The sequence below is a fragment of the Anas acuta genome, chromosome 34 (assembly GCF_963932015.1).
Source record: "Anas acuta chromosome 34, bAnaAcu1.1, whole genome shotgun sequence".
In the NCBI taxonomy this organism is placed as follows: domain Eukaryota; kingdom Metazoa; phylum Chordata; class Aves; order Anseriformes; family Anatidae; genus Anas; species Anas acuta.
This window is the reverse complement of record NC_089012.1, coordinates 56,525-76,325: the sequence shown is the minus strand read 5'-3', so window position 1 is coordinate 76,325 and position 19,801 is coordinate 56,525. Positions and strand designations below refer to the sequence as shown.

At 56.4% G+C, this 19,801-nt stretch overlaps 2 protein-coding genes and 2 long non-coding RNA genes across 9 annotated transcripts; 2 read left to right on the top strand and 2 right to left on the bottom strand.

Moving 5' to 3' along the window:
* Window positions 1-691: 691 nt before the first annotated feature.
* Window positions 692-10,613, bottom strand: LOC137846599 (uncharacterized). The gene is made up of 2 exons (XR_011090568.1): window positions 10,456-10,613; window positions 692-1,279 (listed from the first exon to the last, which is right to left on the bottom strand). It is a non-coding gene; the product is annotated as an uncharacterized lncRNA (long non-coding RNA).
* LOC137846595 (uncharacterized) lies at window positions 1,279-9,960 on the top strand. Of its 3 annotated transcripts, none has more exons than XR_011090563.1 (3): window positions 1,279-1,840; window positions 4,136-5,442; window positions 8,003-9,960. It is a non-coding gene; the product is annotated as an uncharacterized lncRNA (long non-coding RNA). The 3 variants fall into 3 exon arrangements; XR_011090562.1 differs by having other exon boundaries at window positions 4,131-5,442; XR_011090564.1 differs by lacking the exon at window positions 4,136-5,442.
* On the bottom strand, window positions 6,129-8,249 carry LOC137846587 (maestro heat-like repeat-containing protein family member 7). The gene is made up of 5 exons (XM_068664592.1): window positions 8,140-8,249; window positions 7,947-8,051; window positions 7,548-7,725; window positions 6,716-6,822; window positions 6,129-6,357 (listed from the first exon to the last, which is right to left on the bottom strand). Exons 1-5 carry the CDS (start codon window positions 8,224-8,226, stop codon window positions 6,175-6,177), a joined length of 660 nt encoding a protein of 219 aa, XP_068520693.1. The 5' UTR covers window positions 8,227-8,249; the 3' UTR covers window positions 6,129-6,174.
* Window positions 10,614-12,614: 2,001 nt separating the features above from the next.
* Window positions 12,615-18,192, top strand: LOC137846585 (olfactory receptor 14C36-like). 4 transcript variants are annotated; one of them, XM_068664586.1, is made up of 4 exons: window positions 12,615-13,623; window positions 14,634-14,963; window positions 16,645-16,844; window positions 16,945-18,192. In XM_068664586.1, exon 4 carries the CDS (start codon window positions 16,968-16,970, stop codon window positions 17,880-17,882), a length of 915 nt encoding a protein of 304 aa, XP_068520687.1. In that variant the 5' UTR covers window positions 12,615-13,623; window positions 14,634-14,963; window positions 16,645-16,844; window positions 16,945-16,967; the 3' UTR covers window positions 17,883-18,192. The 4 variants fall into 4 exon arrangements, with proteins under 4 accessions (XP_068520687.1, XP_068520689.1, XP_068520688.1 ...); XM_068664587.1 differs by lacking the exons at window positions 12,615-13,623; window positions 14,634-14,963 and adding an exon at window positions 16,143-16,489; XM_068664588.1 differs by lacking the exons at window positions 12,615-13,623; window positions 16,645-16,844 and having other exon boundaries at window positions 14,544-14,963.
* Window positions 18,193-19,801: the final 1,609 nt, after the last annotated feature.

Here is a 19,801-nt window from a genome sequence, read left to right as displayed (position 1 = left end):
GAGGCCGCACCTCGAGTACTGTGTTCAGTTTTGGGCCCCTCGCTACAAGAAGGACATGGAGGTGCTTGAGCAGGTCCAGAGAAGGGTGACGAAGCTGGTGAGGGGCCTGGAGAGCAAGTCCTACGAGGAGCGGCTGAGGGAGCTGGGCTTGTTCAGCCTGGAGAAGAGGAGGCTCAGGGGCGACCTTATTGCTCTGTATAAGTACATTAAAGGAGGCTGTAGTGAGGTGGGGGTTGGCCTGTTCTCCCACGTGCCTGGTGACAGGACGAGGGGGAATGGGCTAAAGTTGCGCCAGGGGAGTTTTAGGTTGGATCTTAGGAAGAACTTCTTTACCGAAAGGGTTGTTAGACACTGGAACAGGCTGCCCAGGGAAGTGGTGGAGTCACCATCCCTGGAAGTCTTTAAAAGACGTTTAGATGTAGAGCTTAGGGATATGGTTTAGTGGGGACTGTTGGCGTTAGGTCAGAGGTTGGACTCGATGATCTTGAGGTCTCTTCCAACCTAGAAATTCTGTGATTCTGTGATTCTGTGACTTATTGGCTCAGCTCTGGTCAGCAGAGGGGCCCTTAGCAAACATGGGGCAGCTTCCAGATCCTTCTCACAAAAGCCACTCCTATGGCCCCGTGCTACCAAAACCTTGCCAGGTAAAACCACTACAGGGAGGCGCATCTCATCTGGTGGTAGCAGGCCAGTGTCACATAGACCCTCCCATGATCAGCAAGCCCAAAGTTCTACCAGTTGCACCAGTCCCGAAGCTACGTGTTAATGTGATGAGTCTGCTTGTCAGCATCGATCCCCCCTATCGGAAGGACAGAGGCAAACACAACCTGTGCCCCTGATCCTTTAAGTAGTCGCCCCAAAGCCCTAAAGCCCCTTTTTTTACTAGGCATTAGTAACAAAAACTTGAACAAGGTGGAGATAAATTAACTTGGCTACAGCATTAAAGATGAGCTTTGCGCAGTGGTCAATTGCTGGCTGGCTTGAGGCGCGTGGCTGAGGGTCTCTAATGAATTGTATGACTGATTCAGGCGCGTGGACAGCGCATGTGGTTACGGGGAAAGTATATGTAGCAGAGAAAAATGGCAATAAAGGCCTTCTGCTCAAGAGGCATCGGGAGACCGTGTCTTTCATCCCTTCAGGTCTGCCCCCTTCCAACTCAGGATATTCTATGATTCCAAGTGTGGAACCCAGCATTTGGCCTTGAATGCCACGCAGCTGGATGCGGCCCGTTGATCCAGCCTGTCCAGATCCCCTTGCCCAGCTTGGTGTCGCCCACGAACTTACAGCGCCCGGTGGGGCCCATCCAGCCCAGGCACGTGTCACATGGGACCCTTGGTGACCTCCCTTGGTGACACCCCAGGGCTCCGCCTTATATGACTGCAGCTGTGGCTCGGACCCTCAGCGTCGGTGCACGGCAGTGACGGACAGGGCAGGAGCACTGGGCCTTCGAGGAGTCCCCGAGCATAGCCCACGCCTGCCCGAAGGAGCCTCCGTTTTCTATTTGAGAACTCTCCCACTCCAGAGGCTCCTTCTGAATCTGATGAGGAGGGAGGCATGCCCCCCAGGCAGCCCAGGCTGGCCTGGCAGGAGACCTGGTCTTCTGAGGGCAGCAACCGGCCAGCAGAGGACAGCTTGCTGGCAGAGGACAGCACCCCGGTAGAGGACATTTTGCCGGCAGAGGACAGAAGCCCAGCAGAGGACAGCTTGCTGTCAAAGGGCAGCAGCCCGGTAGAGGACAGCAGCCTGGCAGAGGACAGGAGACCAGCAGAGGACAGCTTAGTGGTAGAGAACAGAGGTTTGACAGAGGACAGCAAGAAGGAGTTGCAGTTGCTGGATCCCAGTGAGTCGTGAGTCCTCTCTGTACCCCTCCCTGCCACTGCAGGGGTGGACAAAAACACCACCTGAACTCCCACTCCATCCACTACCCGTCCCAGTCCCCTAAAGTCCCGCTTGATAGTCTTCAGGCTTCTGTCTTCAGTATTATCACTGCCGGCCTGGACTATCAAAAGACGATAGTAATCAGAGGGGAAAACCAGGTTGGGAAGCTTTCTGGCAACGTCCATGACCCTAGCCCCAGGGAGGCAGCAGACTTCCCTACGGGTAGGGTCAGGCTAACAAATAGGGCCCTCTGTTCCCCTCACAAGGAAGTTGCCTTCTCAGGGGAACACAGGGAACTTCTCAGGGTCCTTGGTGGCCTCCAAGTTAGCTCAGCGTCATGGCACCGAGTCACTGTGAAGGAGCTGCTGGAATAACGAGACAACAACCTAGTTCTATTAAAATATATATTGCTCTTTTGAGGACTGCTGCGGGGCTAGCGGCAACGCGGCAGTGGAAATCTCCGTCCTGACATTGCCTTATGCCTTGACGTCAGGATCAGGGTGGTTTGAACTGCCAGGGAACGGACCATGGGTTCCGGGTCGTTCTCTGAAGGCTGGAGGACTGCAAAAGAAAGAAGAGCAGAGATGAAAACCCACTCCTTGCAGAGATCCCCAGGCATCCCCTGCAGAGCATGCCAGCCCCACTCGACTCTTCCCCAGGCCAGGAGGAGCAGGAGGGACAAAGGAATCCGTTGAAAGCTGCTGCTCAGCAATGTCCCAAATGCAGCCACCAGTCCTTCCCCACCTGCGCACCACAGGTCAAGTGGGGCACCTTCACAAGCTGGTTCCCTCACCACCTGCCTCCATCCCTTGGGAGGATTCACACACTCCAGGAATCTCCTGGACTCTTTCCTCTCGCTATTGTGCTTCCCCATGAGAGCAAGGGCTAGCAATCGTGACCCTGCTCCTAGCTGCTTGTAGGCTGTCTCATCTCCCTCTTCGTCCTGGTTGCGTGCTCTACAACAGGCTCCCACCTTCTGTCAGCCTTACTGCCCTTTCCCCTGACTCTTCCTCAGGGACACTCAACCCTTTCAGCGGCACTGCCCAGCTCCAGGCTGGGAGGCCATTCCCTGACACCACAGGCTACCCCGTCTCCTCTCCCTCGTTCCTATGGCTGCATTGCTCCTCCGTCCCGAAGCATTTCCCTGGAGCAGGGCAAGGCACGGGGGCCTCTGCCGCTGTCCCCCCAGCCCTAGCACACCCCCCACTGCCCTCACTCACCTCTGAGGATTTCCTCCAGCTTCTCCTCGCTCTGGTCCTCGCAGTAGCGCGCAGCAAGACCTAGACACAGAGATCCCATCAGAGCCCCGCTCCCCAGCACGCTCCCAGCAGCGCAGCCCCTGGCCTGGCCAGCCAGGCTGTGCCCCCTCCTGCACCCTGGAGCAAGGGCCCAGTCGGGGGGCTCTGGGGGCAACAGGGCAGTGCCTGGGGCTGCCAAAGGCTGCCCCAAGAGGGACCCAGGGGCTGGGCTCACCAATGAATCTGACGGCCTCAAGTCGCAAGTCGGTCTGAGTGTCCTGCAGGTAGGACTGGCTCTGCTGCAGGTATTCTTCTACTCTGCCTCTGTCCTGCTGCAGCTGGAGAGAGAGAGAACGCAGGGTCACGGGGCTTGCACACCCTCTCCAGGGTCTCCTCCAGCATCCTGGGGGCAGGGAGGGCAGAGGGGCCTGCAGAAGAGCCCCCTGGGGCTCTGTGCTGGCAGGAAGGGAGCGAGGATGCGGCTGCAGGCAGCGGGCTCTGGCCGGGCGCATTTGCCCAGCTGGGGCAAACCAAGTTGGGTCCTTACCAAACACTCTCCAATCCTCCATGTCTGTTTTGTCTGGATGAAGCGCTTGAGCTCCTTGCATCGCAGAAACTCTGCAGCCACAGCAAGAGCTTCCCCAGAGGCCTGCGGAGCAACAGAGGTTGGGAGATGGCACCACAGCCTTGGGAAGGAGACCCTCTGTCCCCTCCTCTTGGCAGGGCTGCGAGCCTTTCCCAGCGTGTTATGGGAGGCTCTGGTGGGGGGCAGCGTGCACTGGGTTCAGTGGCCAAGGCAAGGCCACGGGACAGCCACCATCGGAGGCAGCTCATGCTGCCGGCCAGAGATCCCCCAGAGCAACCCTGTGGCATCAGCACACCCTTGCCCACATAACTGCTCAGCTCTGAGATCTGTACCTTTGCTACGCTCTCACTCTGGTCTCTCATGTGAACGTAGAGTGGGAGAAGGCTCCTGTGCACTCTTCTCTCCATGTTCTTCATCCTTTGCCGCAGCACAGCCTCCACCACGGCTTGGAAGAGGCAGATGGAGTGCTCCCGCACCTGGCTGGACTCCTGGCAGGGAGGAGGACAGGAGGAATTTCAGCATTAGCGTGGCCGATGTGAAGGGAGCTCCCAGCACTGTGAGATGCTTCAGCGCTGGATCCTTCCCAGAGGAGCTGCTCAGGGGCAGCTGCAAGGCCTGGTGCCCGTGAAGGGCAACGCAATCGGTTGCCATCGCAGGCTGCCCGCCAGCCACCCCACTTTCGCCACCAGCCGCACCAGCCATGCCCAAGCAGAGCTCCCCAGCGCCTGGGCTGACGAGGAGACTGGGAAGGCCCTGCCTGAGTGCTGCCCACAGGGCCGGGCTGAAGGGCAGCCCTCGTTACAGGGGGCCCAGCTGAGGGCTCGGGCTCCCGCAGCACACTTACGTGGTCAAAGAGTGGCAGGAGCTTCTCAGCCAGCTTCAGAGCCAGGCCACTGGCCTCCCTCCTCTCCACATGAGGCATCACGTTTTTCAGCACAAGCAGGGCCTTCAGCACCATGTCTGTGTTGGTGTCCTGCAGGGCCTCCACAATGTCTGGCAGCAGGACCTGAATTTTCCTTGCCTGTAGGAAAGACACCATTTCCCTTCCGTGAGGCAGTGAGAGACCACCCTGGGCAAAGGGCTCTGGTTCCTGAGCACCAGCCTCCTGCCTTGCTTCCTGGCAGCGGGGAGGGACGGGAGGGCAGAAGAGCAAAGCCCCAGGCTGCCAACATGGCTTTGCTTGACGATGGCCCGCTCACCTTCACAGGGCTCTCTGACACGGTGCAGAGCCCTTTCAGAACCAAAAAGCGCATCATTGGTCTTCGGTGCCTCAGGTAGCTCAGGAGGTGCACTGGGTTACCAAAGTCCTCCTCATAAATGTGATTCTGGGCCAGCATCTGCAAGAAAGAGCAGTGAGAGCCTGGCAGGGCCTGCAGGGCTCCCTGCAGCCTCTTCTCCCACCTTTGGGCAGGGATGGGGCAGCGCCAGCTGGCACCAAAGAGGCACCAGGCGCGGGGAGCTACGGGGGCTTGCCGGCCCCAGGGACCATGTGTCCGTACGTCCTGCGGGAGCTGGCAGTTTGGGGGTAGATGGGCACAGGGCTGTGCCTGTGTGCCTGAAGGGGCACACGTAGCCCTGCTGGGAGCAAGGTTTCATCTGGGAACTCACAGCCAAGCGACGGATGCAGGTGTCATTGGTGACTGCGGTGCACCAGTAGCGCAGCGGCAAGTCTTCCATCATGATGCTTAAAACCCTCTCCAAGGTCCTCGGCATGGCCAGGATCACCTCCCACATGGCCAGGTCCAACTCCCACATGGCCAGGTCAGTGCTGCAAGCCCAGAAGACTCTGTCAGTGAGGCTGCCTCAGCCGCAGGGCCACAAACTGGGCCAGCCCCAGAGGACCCAGGCTGTCCTGCAGCCCCTGTGACTTGGGGAGCACTGAGGGCCCAGCCTGGGCAGGCAGGAGGGGGCTGAGCTGGTGTTCCCTGGGGGCAGGGGGACTCTGGGCTGCCTTGGACAGCTGGGCTGCTGCAGCCCTGGCTGGCCCAGTAGGGCTGGAACACATTGGTGGGAAGGAGGGCTGTGCTCCTTGGGGATGTCCTGCCCTTTGCCATTGGTGTGGCAAGCAGAGAGTCTCCAGGTGCATCTCCCGACGCGGAACAAGCCCTCAAGGATGTTAAGGCCAGGACCTGTCACATGGCGGACAGAACTGAAGCAGGTTCTTGACTTCTTCCCTGGACATCATGTTGGTCAGCTTGAGAAGCAGGGAGTCCAGGCACTGCCGCGCCGATGCCGTGTGGATGCTGCCCAGGTTTCTCCTGATGCACTCCATGATCGTTGGCACCTTGGGGGACAAAGTGGGAATGGTGTTGCCAGCAGACCGCAGCCATTGCCACAGCTGCCACTCAAACTTTGGCCCCTTCCATTGCTCTCTGCTGGCTTCAGGTGGCTTCTGGAGCCCAAGAGACCCCGATGTGCGAGGGAGGCAGGGAGGGAGGCAGGGAAGGAGAGAGGAACAACGCCTGGAAGAGCTCAAGGGCAGGGCCATGGCCACAGGCCACTTACATCTGTCAGCCAGTAGTCAGGGACCTCCAAGGCTGCGTCCAGCACGCTGCAGGCCCCCTGCTTGTCATGGATGCTGGAGTCTGGTAAAGCTTCAAGGGCTGTGAGGATGATGTCCAGCCTCTCAGCAGGGAAGAGATGTCCTCCAAACCGCTGTGGGAAGAAGGAGGAGTGAAGACATGCCTCACTGAGTGTCCCAAGGGTGCTGCTTAGCTGAGCAGCAAGAGCGGCTCTGGAGAGAGGGCCCTCGGGGGAAGGGGTGAGGATGGGGCATATGGGGCCAGAGTGCTGGCCCTGCAGGTAACCAGGGCTTGCTGGTGGCCAGGAGGGTGGAGCTGCTGCCGGGACACAGGGGAGCAGCCTTCGCATAGCCCCAGCCTGGGGACAAGAGGAACCCTCTCAGCAGGGCGAGTGAGGCCGTGCCAGCCCCACCGGTTCTGGACCCCTTTGCTCACACGAGATGCCTGCTGATGCTGCGGACAAGATCCCCAGCAAGGCCAGAGCTCATTACCTTGGCAATTTCACACGGAGTTGATGTTGTAGAAAACGGGTATGCTGTGTCCTCCAAATTCTTGTGTCTCTCTGCATAATTTTTCATGCCGTTTGTCTGTGAGCTCTCTAAACAGGGGCAAACACCAAAGAGTCAGTAGGGAAGAGCATCTTTGCCAACAAGCTTGCCAAATGGTGAAAAGCACTTTCACTAGGAATGGCTGAGGAGGGAGGCTCAGACCCACGGCGAGGAGAGTGGTGGGCAGGGATGTAAAGCACAAGGTGAGGAGTGCTGGGAGCAAGAGGGACCTCAGGGATGATGCAGAAGGAGGAGAAGCAATGGTGTTGGGTGCCGTGGGGGTAGCAGCGTGTCACAGACCCCCTTCTGCTCGGGGTCAGGATGTGCAGGAAGCCCCCTGACACCTGCCTTTAAGACGGCAGGGAGCAAACAGTCAGGGAGCATTCTGGAGGGCGTCACCATCCCTGGTGATGCACGGCTGGCTCTGCTGTTCACTCCTCGGGGAAGATGCCGTTTGGGAAGTGCTCATCGATCGATGGCTTAGACTGGGGGACACCACAAAACAGCGTGGTAGGTGATCTGGGGAGGGTTGGGAAGGACAGCAGCAGAGAACTGCTCCTGGACGGCAGGTGAGCGTCTAGCTTCTGCGGAAAACGATAGCCAGAATGCTGCGGGAAGCTGCTGTGAGGAGCAGAGGAGGCCAGGGAACCTGGCAGAATTCCGTGGGCAGCCTCCACCAAGCACAAAAGCAATCCTTCACAATACTCAGGAGAACAAGCAGACAAACCAGCAGATGTCTGTGTGCAGATGGACATTGCCCACCACACCTTCTTACCTCTTCCTTCTCTGACGACTGTGTACATGCGATGAAGACTTCCCAAAGCTGAGTGGCTCATGGAATCATCGCCACTGCTGAAAAGCAAGAGGTGGCCCAGCAGCTTGCCCAGGATGGGGATGCGCAGGTTGAAATCTGTGGGCTCATCGTTGCCATAGTTTTCAAAGATCCCTAAGATCTGTTTGAGGAAGAGAGGAGAGACAAAGGGCTTAGTGGAGGCAGAGCCAGCCCCTGAGATAGCAGGGCCTGGGGAGGGAAGAGCAGGGGCGAAGGAGGAATGAAGACCCTCAATTCACAGCGCTGAGGCACTCACGTGCGTTGAGGGTTGCCTCGCAGGCACCCTTGCATGGCAGGATGCTCTGGGATGCAGGAAAGGGTGGAAAATTCCTTGTGCCTTACCTTGATCACCAAATACCAGCGGAAGAAAGTAATCAGCCTCTCAATCACCTTCACAGCGCTCTCACGCACATCTGAGTTTTTGGAGACAGCAAAGTCCAGCATCACCTGCGAGGAGAGAAGTTGCTGGGTGTTGACAGCGGTCTGCAAATGTGACCTGAGAGGATTCTTTGGAAATTCTTCGCAAATGCCAAACCTTCAACATATTCTGCATCTCTATGTTGAAACTGGTGATGGGACAGTTGAGTACGAAGCCCTCCAGCATGGTGTCCATGGCTTTCATAGTCTGCAGGGAGGACAGAAGAACATCGAATTATTTCTGTGGCCCTCCTCACCCCCAGGAGCTGGCTCTGAGCCCCTCGGGAGTTCAGGGGTGGCTTTGGGGCTAGAAAGCCACTGTGTGCAGACCTCCTGCAGCACAAGATCAGGTCAGGGAAGGGGAAGGGGTGAGGCTGGGAAAGCAAATCTGGGCCCCGGCCCTGCACTGGTCTCTGGTTGTGTCAGCACGGGGAAGCAAGGCAGCAGCTCAGCAGGACTGGGGGTGCCGGTACCTCACCCAGCACATACCTCGGCGTAGAGCACTGCTGTCTCTGGCACATCTGACTCGGGAGGCAGAAAGAAGATGCTCTTGAAGCAAATGTTTAGGAGTCTCTCCTTTTTGCCACACAGTGCTGTTGGCACGGTCTTGCTGAAGGAGAGAGAGAGAGGAGCCTGTTGGACGCAGTGCCTCGAGGCTTATGAAGGAGGACACGGACCTCCCTTGGCCAGGCATCCCTGGGAGGGACGGGCAGCCTCCCTGCCAGCTTCAGGGCCACCAGGACATTGCCACCAGGGGCTGGGCACGCACCTGAGGAGGGCGACAGTCTCCATGGCCTTCTGCCGGAATGCTGTGCGCAAGCTGTCCATGGGCTCCTTTTCCAGCAGCGCCTGCAGAGCACAAGCAGGATGAGACCTTGGAGCCGCCGGCACCCAGCAGCAGCAGAGCCAGCGCTGCCCCAGCCCTCGCCTCCCAGGGGGCTGGTGCCGGGGGGCCTTGCCCCTTCCCCAACCCGCTGCGCATCCTCTCACCATGATGTTCTCCACCAGGTTAGTTTGGCAGCAGAAGTCATGCAAGTTCATTGGCACACCCCTCTCTGTGACACATGTGCACAGATCGCAGATTTTGCTGAGGAACAGCATCTTCTGCTCCTCGTCGTCCTGGCAGCCACAAAGACACCAACAGAGCATTAGGGGGACACCCACGGCCAGCAGGACCAAAGCCTTGAGGGGTCTGGGGCTGTGTGGGACCCCTGGAGGGCAGCGCCAGGAGCACAGCTGTGATGCAAGCGGCTGCCATTACCTTTTCTGTGCCACTGATATACTTCACGATGAATTCCATGGCCGAGTCTGCGCTCAGTTTCCATGCCTTATCTGGAAAGGAGGAAAGCAAAGAGTGCTGCAGCGAGGGGCTGAATGCAGGGGTGAGGAGAGGAAGGGCCCCAGCCCCAGAAGGACGTGGGGAGGCCGCGGGGATGCCCAGAGGCTGCAGCAGCTCCGCTGGGAAGAGAGGCTGAGGGAGCTGGGCTTGTGGAGCCTGGAGAAGGCTGCGGGGGGACCTCGCTGCGGCCTCCCCGTGCCCAAAGGGGCCTCCAGGAAAGCTGGGGGGGATCTTCATCATGGACTGCAGCGACAGGACAAGGGGTGACACCTTTAACCTCAAAGAGGGCAGGTTTCTTTCGGACAGGCAGGGATTTCTCTCCTTCACGCCCAGGGCAGTGAGGCCTTGGCGCAGGCTGCGGTGCCCCCTCCCTGGCACTGCCCACGGCCAGGCTGGGTGGGCTTTGGGCAGCCTGGGCTGGGGGGAAGCATCGTGATCGCCGAGGTCCCCCCCAGCCCAAAGCGTCCTGGCATTCTGTGGTGCTGCGGAGGAAGCTCGGCCCCGTCAGCCCAAGCGCCGCTTTACCCAGGGAAGGAGTCCTGGAGTCAGGCAGGGGTCTCTGTGTCCCCAACCCTCCCCACCCCATCCCGAAGACCCTGACTCACTGGGATCCAGCCACTGTACGTCGTCCTGGCTCTCCTCTACCTGGCTGCTGCCCGCTGCCTGAGCAATGGCCTCTGCCAGCAAAATGGCCTCTGCCAGGCTGCTGTCCTCTTCCAGGAAAAAGGCCTCGACTGGGGTTCTGTCCTCTGCCAGCAAGCTGTCCTCTGCTGGCCGGTTGCTGCCCCTAGAAGACCAGGTCTCCTGCCAGGCCAGCCTGGGCTGCCTGGGGGGCATGCCTCCCTCCTCATCCCCTTCAGAAGCAGCCTTTGGAGTGGGAGAGCTCACAAGGAGAAACCGGCATCTCCTCCGGGCGGGCGGTTGCGGCATTGTGGGACGTGGGCTATGCTCGGGGACTCCTCGAAGGCCCTGTGCTCCTGCCCTGTCCGTCACTGCCGTGCACCGACACTGAGGGTCCGAGCCACGGCTGCGCTCTTATAAAGCGGAGCCCTGGGGTGTCACCAAGTGACGTCACAATGGGTGCCACTGTGACACGCGCCTGGGCTGGGTGGGCACCCATTGTGACGTCACTTGGTGACACCCCAGGGTGCTGCCTGACGCGAGCGCAGCCGTGGCTCGGACCCTCAGGCCCTGCTTCCCAGGACGTGGCTGAACACCGCTCGTTGATGGGAAGTAGAGAATAATTTTTTTTTCCCTCTCTCTGTGCTCCCGCGCGGACTGATTGTTTCTTTTGTTTCTTTTGTTTCTTTTTTTTTTTCCTCCCCATTCCCTTTCCATTTAATTAAACCTTTCTCATCTCAAACCTCGAGTTCTCTGTGTTGTATTTTCTCCCCCTTCCTCTTTGAGGAGAGGGGCAGTGAGAGAGCGGTTGTGGTGGAGCTCGGCTGCCCACCTGAGTAAAACCACCACACTTTGTCCCAGCAGCTGCGGTGCCTTGCGAGGGGCTGGGGCTGGGGTGGCCGTGCCCAGAGCCCTGCAGCAGCCTGTGGAGGGCATTGCCCTGGGGCCAGCCCAGCCTGGGCTGCTGGGCTGGGCTGGGCTGGAGAGAGGGCAGGGTGGTGGGGAGAGGTGGGCAGGGGCCGGGCTGGGCTGGGCAGTGCCCGGCAGAGCACTTTGTTGACTTTGATGACTTTCACCTATTTCTTTGAGGACTGTAGACACCCGTCTCTGTTCACCACCTTGCTCTCATCCCAGCATTTCCATCATTTCACCAGTGTCTCATCAACCCTCCCCAGCTGCTCCTTCTCACACAAAGCCATGCTCTGATCACAGACGCTCTTTGGGTGACCTCTGGCAACGCAGCACAACACTCTGAGGGACAGTTCTTCCTCCTCGTGGCCAGCACCAACATTCCAAAGTGCACTTTGTGGCAGTTTTTTCTCTCCTACTCTTTTCTACTACAAAAGAAAGCTCCATCAGGGTGGAACCCCCTCCTAAAGTAGGCATCCCAATCCATCAGGCTCCTTGCGGCCTGTCAGCCAACCAGACAGAAGTCACCGCACCAGCATCTTCCAAGCCATGGGCCTGCTGCTGTCCAGTCATGGACTCAAGCAGAAGGGACAGGACAACCCATATGTGGGCCTTCTTTCTGCATGGGTCCTCCTGGGTATGTAGGCAGAGGGGATCCCACAGTCAGCATGCCAGCCAGGTGCCTTTTGCTGGCCTACCAGGGCCACTGGCAGATGTCAGCCGAAAAGTACCGATCCCAGCTCTAAGTCAAGGGTGACCTGCCACCTACAGACTGAAGTGACCTCTCAGTCCCTTTCTGTGACATGATCCTGCTGCTGCCCTATCAACTGCAGAGACAGAAGTGACCCCACAGTGACCACCACAGTCACACTCCCCTGCTGGTGCAGGAGATCCTGAGGCAGAGCTGAGCTCATCAGAGCATTCTCCTCCGTCTCCCCCTTGTGACCTACTAGCTGATCAGATCCATGGCCCTTCACATTCATCTTTGAATGCCATGTGACTGCCCAGTAAGCTCACGATCCCTGCCCTGCCCAAAAGGGCAAAGCACCTAAAGGTTAGGAAAAGGGTTAAAAGTGAGAAGGTTAATGTACGGGAATAGGGGCTTTCAGTGTTAGGTGTTCGTGTATGGGATTAAGGTTTCCCTTTCTAGGTTAGAGATTAATCAAATGTGTAGTGGGAGGGTAGGGTATTCTTCTTAGGATGTGTTCTGCTTAGGGTATGTGAAAGGTCTTTGGTTGAGGGTTTTTTTTAGGTCTGCAAGGGCTAAATAGAACATTTTAATGATCGCGTTAAGGGCAGGGATCAGGGTGAGCAAGACAGTAAAGGTAGGAGAAAGGGGCTATGGGCTGACTTTTTGCTTCGAGGGATATTGCGGTCAAATATTAGAGCAGAGTATTCCTGTCAGTGTGTGGAGAAGCCTTTAGTTTTATGGAATTCAGGTTACTGGCTAAAATACGGTAATGGCCTCACGTGACTGCTTTAAGTCAGCTTTAAAGTGAGATGAAAACTACCTGATCATTCTTACATCTTCAAAACCATTAGCTTCTGCTGTCCAAGCTCCTCTTCCCTCCCCAAAATCTCACATCTCTCCTGTCTAGGCTTATCCTGAATTCACTGTAGCAGTCATCTTCTTAGAGGCAGCTTTCTGATGACTTTCATGAACACAGAGTATCTGTCTTACCTCTGCTGGCTACTCAGTTCCTGAGAAAGAAGCAGCTTCTAAGCCAGCATGGAGAAGGACACAAAGGGTCTGTAGGAGCACCTTGCACAATGTGCCCAGCAGCTCTGCACCACCACAAAAGTGCACATCCTGCCTACAAGTTTTGGTTCCAGAATGGCTCCTATGGATCCAGGGTAACTTCCCAGGCCCTTATGTATGCTTCAGTTTCCCCCAGGCATCTTGAAGGCAGTAGCTGCCTCTGTGTAGAAAACTGAAAGCAGCCCTGAAGGATGACTTTAGGCAAAAGCTGACACTTCTGACATAACCCCTATCCAAGACCTCTTCCTTTATGGGGCCTACCCAGTACTTAGGAAGAGTGGAACTCACAACCTGTATGCATAGCAGGTGCCTTCTTCTGGTCTATCACTGACACTGGCAGATGTGAGCCTAAAGGCACGTATCCCAGTCAAGAGTCAAGGGATGACCTGTTGGCTACTTCAGAAAGAGCTCAACTCACAATCCACTTCACAAATATTCCCTTAGGAATGGATTAGGAATTTCTGAAGCACCACCGACTTTGTGATACAACACCTACAAAACACATACTTTCTTTCAAAATCATTAGTTTCTGCTGCCCAAACTCCTCTTCCCGCCCCCAGATCTCACATCTCTCCTGGCCAGCCTTCTCCTAACCTCCCCATATCGGTCATCTGTTTGGGAGCAGGATTCTCATGACATTCATGATCTCAGGGTATCTGTCTCACCTCTGCTGGCTACTCTGTTACTGAGAAAGAAGCAGCTCCTAAGCCAGCATGGAGCACCCTGCACAAAGTGCCCAGCACCACCATAGAAGTGTGCTGCCTACAAATTTTGGTCCCCAAATGGCTGCTTTGGATCCAGGGTAACTTTTTCCCAGGCCCTTATACATGGTTCATTTTCCCCCAGGCATCTTGGCAGTGGCTCCCTCTGTACAGAAAACTGAAAACAGCCCTGAAGGATGACTTCAGGCAAATGCTGACACCTCTGACATGACAACCCCGATCCAAGACCTCTTCCTCTTTGGGGCCTACCAGGTACTTAGGAAGAGTGAATTGCATGAACTACATGCAAAGCAGGTAACCTGCACTTGCCTTTCAGGTACATTCAGAGGGATGAGCTTAATGGCACTGCTCCCAGCCAGGAGTCAAGCGATGACCTGTCAGCTACTTCAGAAAGAAGTCACCTCACACGCCATTAAACAGCCATTTGCTTCCAACTAGATTAGAAATTTCTGAGGCACGACTGACCCCTTATTAACATACCTACAAAACATTCTCTTTTTGGCCCTGGACCTGCCCAGGCAGTGATCTGGTTGTGACTCTTCCAGCCCAAGGCACTGCTGCTCAACTCCCAGCCTCTCTGATGCATGGGAGCCAGTTCTGTACCAGTCCGGTCAGGTGCTAGGCCAGGAGGGACCTTGCAGGCAATCTTCAAGGCCCGTGCCTGTTGGCGGTCTCTCAGCTCCTTGTGCACAGCAAAGATAACGCTCAAATCCAGAAGCCATGTGCCTGAAGCTGGCCTAGAACACACTCAGGGAAGGGCCCTCCCAGCCCCAGCCCCAGCCCCAGCCCCAGCTGGCGGTGCTGCTCTGCGGAGTGAGGGGGCTGTGGTGCCCAGGGCACAGGGACACTCTGCAGGGCCATGCTGGGCAGGCTGGGAGGCAGACCCAGCTCATGGGGTCACTGCCATTGCCCCAGGGCCGCAAGGAATCACGCGCCAGACTCCTTTGCTGGGGCTGTGTTGTGGTTTAACGTGGCCAGCAGGTAAGCACCACACAGCTTTTTGCTCACCCTCCCTCCTCCCTCTCTGGAATGGGGGAAAGAAATGAGAAAGTGAATCCTGTGGGTTGAGATAGAGACAGTTTATTAAGGAAGGAAAGGGGAGGGGAGGGGAGGGAAGGGGAGGGGAGATATCATAACTTGTGGAAAGAGACAGCTTTCCATCCGCTAGCCTTCTGTGACTCTGTACTGCAATTCCGTTCAACTGGTTACTCCTTTATTACCCAAACTCTCCTGCAACTCCTGATACTGCTAACTTGTCACAGATAGCACAATCACACAAAGGTTGAAACGTCTGCCTGCAGACATGAAAGGCTGACAGAATGGAGCATCTGTCCAGGGGAACCTTGAGAAACTGCAGGATTTTGCCTACAGAAACCTCTTGACATTTACAAGAAGAAAAGCCTCATCCTGCACCAGAGGAAGAGGAACCCCACACATCAGGGCAGACTGGGACCCTGCTGAGTGAGCAGTGCCCAGGAGGAGGAGGGCCTGGGCACCACGAGGGATGCCATACGAGCTCACCAGGAGCTCACCAGGAACCAGGCCAACTTCCTACAGAGCTGCCTTATGAGGAGCATGGCCACCAAGAAAATGTAAGTTACCATGCTCGGCTCCGATCTGATGAGACACCACACAGCCAGCAGGGAAAGAGGTGCAGGTCTGTGAATCTCTTGGACAGCCTGGTGTGGAGAGGAGCAAGCACACTGGAAAGGCTGAAAGTCCCAACAGGCCTGAGGTCTGTGTGTCAATGGCTAGGGCTCTTGTCTCCGACAGCGAGGCCTATGAGGAGGCAGCTTCTTGTTAAAGCACCAGGGTCTCATTGCCTCCTCACCAGCCATGAACCAGGCAGGAGTCGTACCCTTCTCCTGCACTGGGCCATGGACATCCCCATCTCCTACTGCCCAGGAAGAGCCCTGAGCTCCTGTGTGAAGGGAAAGGATCTCCCTTCCCAGGAGCCTGGGGTCAAAGCCTGTTTTTCAATACATCAGTGTCACCTTCACATTTGTCTACCTGTCCTCACTGCCTCCAGTGTTCTGCTCTAATGAGCTCCAAGGGAGGCTGTGTCAGTGCCAGCAGAGTCCCCCCTCAGGGGGACACTGCAGGAAACTTGCATCTGCCTTGGATTTCTTGAGAGATTTCTTCAACGCACTCTCAGTGCCTGAGGTTCATGGGCTCATCGCCAAAGCCCCCAGAGGGCTGATTCCAATGCCTCTGCTGCTGATCTGGGCTGGGCTCCTGGGACAGGGAGAGCTCCTGGCAAGAGGGCCCTGGTGCAGAGAGACAGCTCTGCCCAGGAGCAGCTCCTCTGCACAGCGCAGAAGGGCTGGGGGCTCTGACCCCCATGGGGAGAGGAGAGGAGAGGAGAGAGGGGTTGGAGGCAGTTGGGAGTGGGAGGGTGCTGAGAGCTGCCTGCAGGAGAAACCTGCACAGCCCTTGACAAGGTAAGTCTCTGGCTGCAGGGCCATGCAGCTGCAGCTCCTGGAAGGGTCTCGTGCTGGGTCTTGTTTCTGGGAGGGCGGTGGGCAATGCAGTAGGCTGTGAGAGTCCTGCTGGATTGCACTGCGAGGTGAGGAAGTCTGGCAGAAGCCCCTTGGAGTGGCCTAAGCCAGGTGCCCCTGACACCCTAGAAGCCTCGAACACCCTGCTGGTGATGCAGGGCTCTCTGTCAGCTGCCCCATAGCTCCTGCTGCATGGAGGTGCCCCTTGGCAGGGCCCTGGTGGTGGCAGGGTGCTGCAGGGCAGCGCTGAGCAGAGCCGCATGGGATGGGGTCTGTGAGCACAGGCGGGGGAAAGAAGAGTTTGGCCAAGATCAGCAGGAACAGAGTGGCCAAGAATCCTCTAGGTACAGCATGTTGTGTGCCTGGGATACTGGAATACCCCAGCGTGTGGATATTCACCTGTCTGTGGGGTGTTTTCCTGGGCTTCAGGCTGCTCTCCAGCAGGATGCAGCTCTCTCGTGGCATCCTTGTGGCATCCAGGCGTCCCAAGGAGAAGACACCTCCTTGCTAAGGCCATGTCCGTGCTGCTGGATGTCTGTCTGTGGGCAGCTGGAGTGAGGCCTCGGCAGCCCTGGCTAGGGGGGAAGAGCTGAGATCCTGCTCAGGCCCCCAGGGCCAAGGTAAGGATTCTGTCCAGCCTCACTCGGACTGGGGCTTCTCTGCTCTCAGCTGTCTCCGTTTTTTTCTCAGCGTAACATGAGTATGATCGGTGTCCTAAGCATTACAGGGGGAATTATAAGAAAATACAGCAAATAAAATCTCTCTTGCTCTACAGTGTGGTCGGATGAGTTGTTTGCAAAAAGACTGCATGGCTCATTGATCTGACAAGTGGACTGCACTTGAGTTTCCCCCATGGTCCTGCTTCCCTCCTGCTGCACAGCAGGAAGGACTCCTCTGGAGCCCACAGCAGCCCCTGCTCCCAGTGTCACACGCAGCCAGCACCACCCAGAGCTCAAGCAAGAGAGCTGCAGAAAGGTTCTCACGCAAAGAGAGAGGCTTATCTGCGGGCTTTCCAGGAGATGAAATAGGTTTTCCTCATTGAAGTCTGTTCTATTTTTTTTTCTCCTCTTCAAAGATACCTGTGTCCAAAGTCAGCAAATGCCCAACAGCAGCTCTGTGAGCGAGTTCCTCCTGCTGGCATTCGCAGACACGCGCGAGCTGCGGCTCCTGCACTTCGTGCTCTTCCTGGGCATCTCCCTGGCTGCCCTCCTGGGCAACGGCCTCATCCTCACCGCCGTAGCCTGCGACCACCGCCTCCACACCCCCATGTACTTCTTCCTCCTCAACCTCGCCCTTCTCGACCTGGGCTGCATCTCCACCACTCTGCCCAAAGGCATGGCCAATGCCCTCTGGGACACCAGGGCCATCTCTTACCACGGGTGTGCTGCACAGGTCTTCTTTTTTGTCTTCTTGGTCGGAGCAGAGTATTCCTTCCTCACCGTCATGGCCTACGACCGCTACGTTGCCATCTGCAAGCCCCTGCACTACGGGAGCCTCCTGGGCAGCAGAGCTTGTGCCCAGATGGCAGCAGCTGCCTGGGGCAGTGGCTTTCTCAGTGCTGTCCTGCACACAGCCAATACATTTTCCCTGTCCCTCTGCCTTGGAAACGCAGTGGCCCAGTTCTTCTGTGAGATCCCCCAGATCCTCAAGCTCTCCTGCTCAGATGCCTACCTCAGGGAAGTTGCTGTACTCTTATTTACTCTTTCTTTAATCTTTGCTTGTTTTGTTTTCATTATGTTGTCCTATATACGGATTTTCAGGGCTGTGCTGAGGATTCCCTCTGAGAAGGACCAGCACAAAGCCTTTTCCACGTGCCTCCCTCATCTGGTTGTGGTCTCTCTGACTGTCAGCACTGGCATGTTTGCCTACCTGAAGCCCCCCTCCATCTCCTCTCCATCCCTGGACCTGTTGGTGGCCACTCTGTTCTCGGTGGTGGCTCCAGCAGTGAACCCCTTCATCTACAGCATGAGGAACAAGGACCTCAAGAATGCCTTGTGGAAACTGATGACTTGATTTGCTTCGGAAGCAATAATTTCACAGTCTGTTTCTGCAGATTACTCAGAATATCACTTACACAGAGCAACCTATATTCCCTTTTTTGTTGTTTTTGTGTGTGTGAGTGTGTATTTTTAGTACTGGTATTACTTAGTTTTGTGTTTTGTTTTGTTTTGTTTTGTTTTTTTCAGGTTAGGTTGCCCAATAAAATGTCATTTTTGTCCCACTCCCAATTCTGTACGTGTGTTTAGTGTATGTACTGAGTCTCTGTCCATGTGGAATTATGGTCTCTGTGAACTTTTAACGAAATAAAACAGCCTACACTGCCTTCTTTGTCTGATGTCCTTCCTCTGAGACCTGGTCTGGCTCTGCTGGGGCAGTGCCCATTTGCAGAGGAAAAGAGTCCCATTCCAGCAGCACAGGGAGCACCAGCGCTTGGGGCATGCCAAGCTGCTCTCTTGCCTCTGCTGCCCTCTCCTGCTGGTGGGGCCAGGCCCGGCTGCTCCTGGAGCTTGGTGCCAGTGCTGTTGTGGGGCTGTGCTGGGACTGCTGGCAGGTTAATGTTTCTTGCAGAGGGAATTAGCATCTGCCAGCAGAGTCCAGGGTATTGGCCGGAGCAGCATGAGCCCATAAAACAGGTGGAGCCCGCAGAGCATGAGCCTGTGCAAGGTGAATTTAGCAGAGCTCAAGTGCTCAAGCTGCTGCCAACAGGCAGAGGAGAGCTCTGCAGCCCCAGGACACGCAGTAGCCCCAGCAAAGGAGGCTGGTGACTGATTCCTTGCAGCCTTGGGCAATGACAGTGACCCCATGAGCTGGGTCTGCCTCCCAGCCTGCCCAGCATGGCCCTGCAGAGTGTCCCCGTGCCCTGGGCACCACAGCCCCCTTGCTCTGCAGAGCAGCACCGCCAGCTCGGGCTGGGGCAGGGGCTGGGAGGGCGCTTCCCAGAGTGTCTTCTAGGCCAGCTTCAGGCACACAACATCTGCATGTCAGAGTGATCTTTGCTGTGTGCAAGGAGCTGAGAGACCAACAACAGTCATGGGGCTGGAACATTGCCTGCAAGGTCCCACCTGCCCTAGCACCTCCCAGAACTGGCACGGAACTGGTTCACATGCATCAGAGGGTCTGGGAGCCCAGCAGCAGTGCCATGGGCTTGAAGGATCACAATCAGATCACTTCTACCTGGGCAGGTCCTAGGCCAAAAAGGGGGTGTTTTGTAGGTATGATATTATGAGGCGGTGGTGCCTCAGAAATTCTAAGTCCAGCAGGAAGTGAATGGCTGTTAAATGGCCTTTGAGGTGGCTTCTTGGAGAAATAGCTGGCAGCTCATCCCTTGACTCCTGGCTGGGATCTATGCCATTAGGCTCATATCTGCAAAAGTACCTGAAAGGCAAGCAGAAGGCACTTGCTGTGCCTGTAGTTTGTGAGATCCGCTCTTTCCGAGTACCTGGTAGGCCCCATAAAGGAAGAGGTCTTGGATAGGGCTTGTCATGTCAGAGGTGTCAGCTTTTGCCTGAAGTCATCCTTCAGGACTGCTTTCAGTTTTCAACACAGAGGGGGCCACTGCCTCCAAGATGCCTGGGGTAAACTGAACCATGCACGAGGGCCTGGAAAAAGTTACCCTGGCTGCATAGGAGCCATTCTATATCCAAAAGCTGGAGGCAGGAAACAAATTTTTAGGGTGGTACGGAGCTGCAGGGCACATTGTGCAGGGTGTTCCTGCAGCCTTTATGTTCTTTTCCATCCTGGCTTCGGTGCTGCGTCTGTCTTAAGAAAGGAGTAGCCAACAGAGGTAAGACAGACACTGTGAGATCATGAAAGCCATCAGAAAACTACCCCTAAGAAGATGACTGATATGGGCAGGTCAGAAGAAGCCTGGCCAGGAGAAATGTGAGATTTGGGAGAGAGAAGAGGCCAGCAGGAATCAATGATTTCTGGGA

Coding starts and splice junctions, on each gene's coding strand:
- LOC137846587 (XM_068664592.1), bottom strand. CDS start 8,226: ATGAAAGCCATGGACACCATGCTGGAGGGCTTCGTACTCAACTGTCCC. Junction 7,726..7,946: donor GCTGGTATTTGGTGATCAAG/GTAAGGCACAAG, acceptor TTCCTCAAACAG/ATCTTAGGGATCTTTGAAAA. Junction 6,358..6,715: donor CTCCGTGTGAAATTGCCAAG/GTAATGAGCTCT, acceptor TTCTTCCCACAG/CGGTTTGGAGGACATCTCTT.
- LOC137846585 (XM_068664586.1), top strand. CDS start 16,968: ATGCCCAACAGCAGCTCTGTGAGCGAGTTCCTCCTGCTGGCATTCGCA.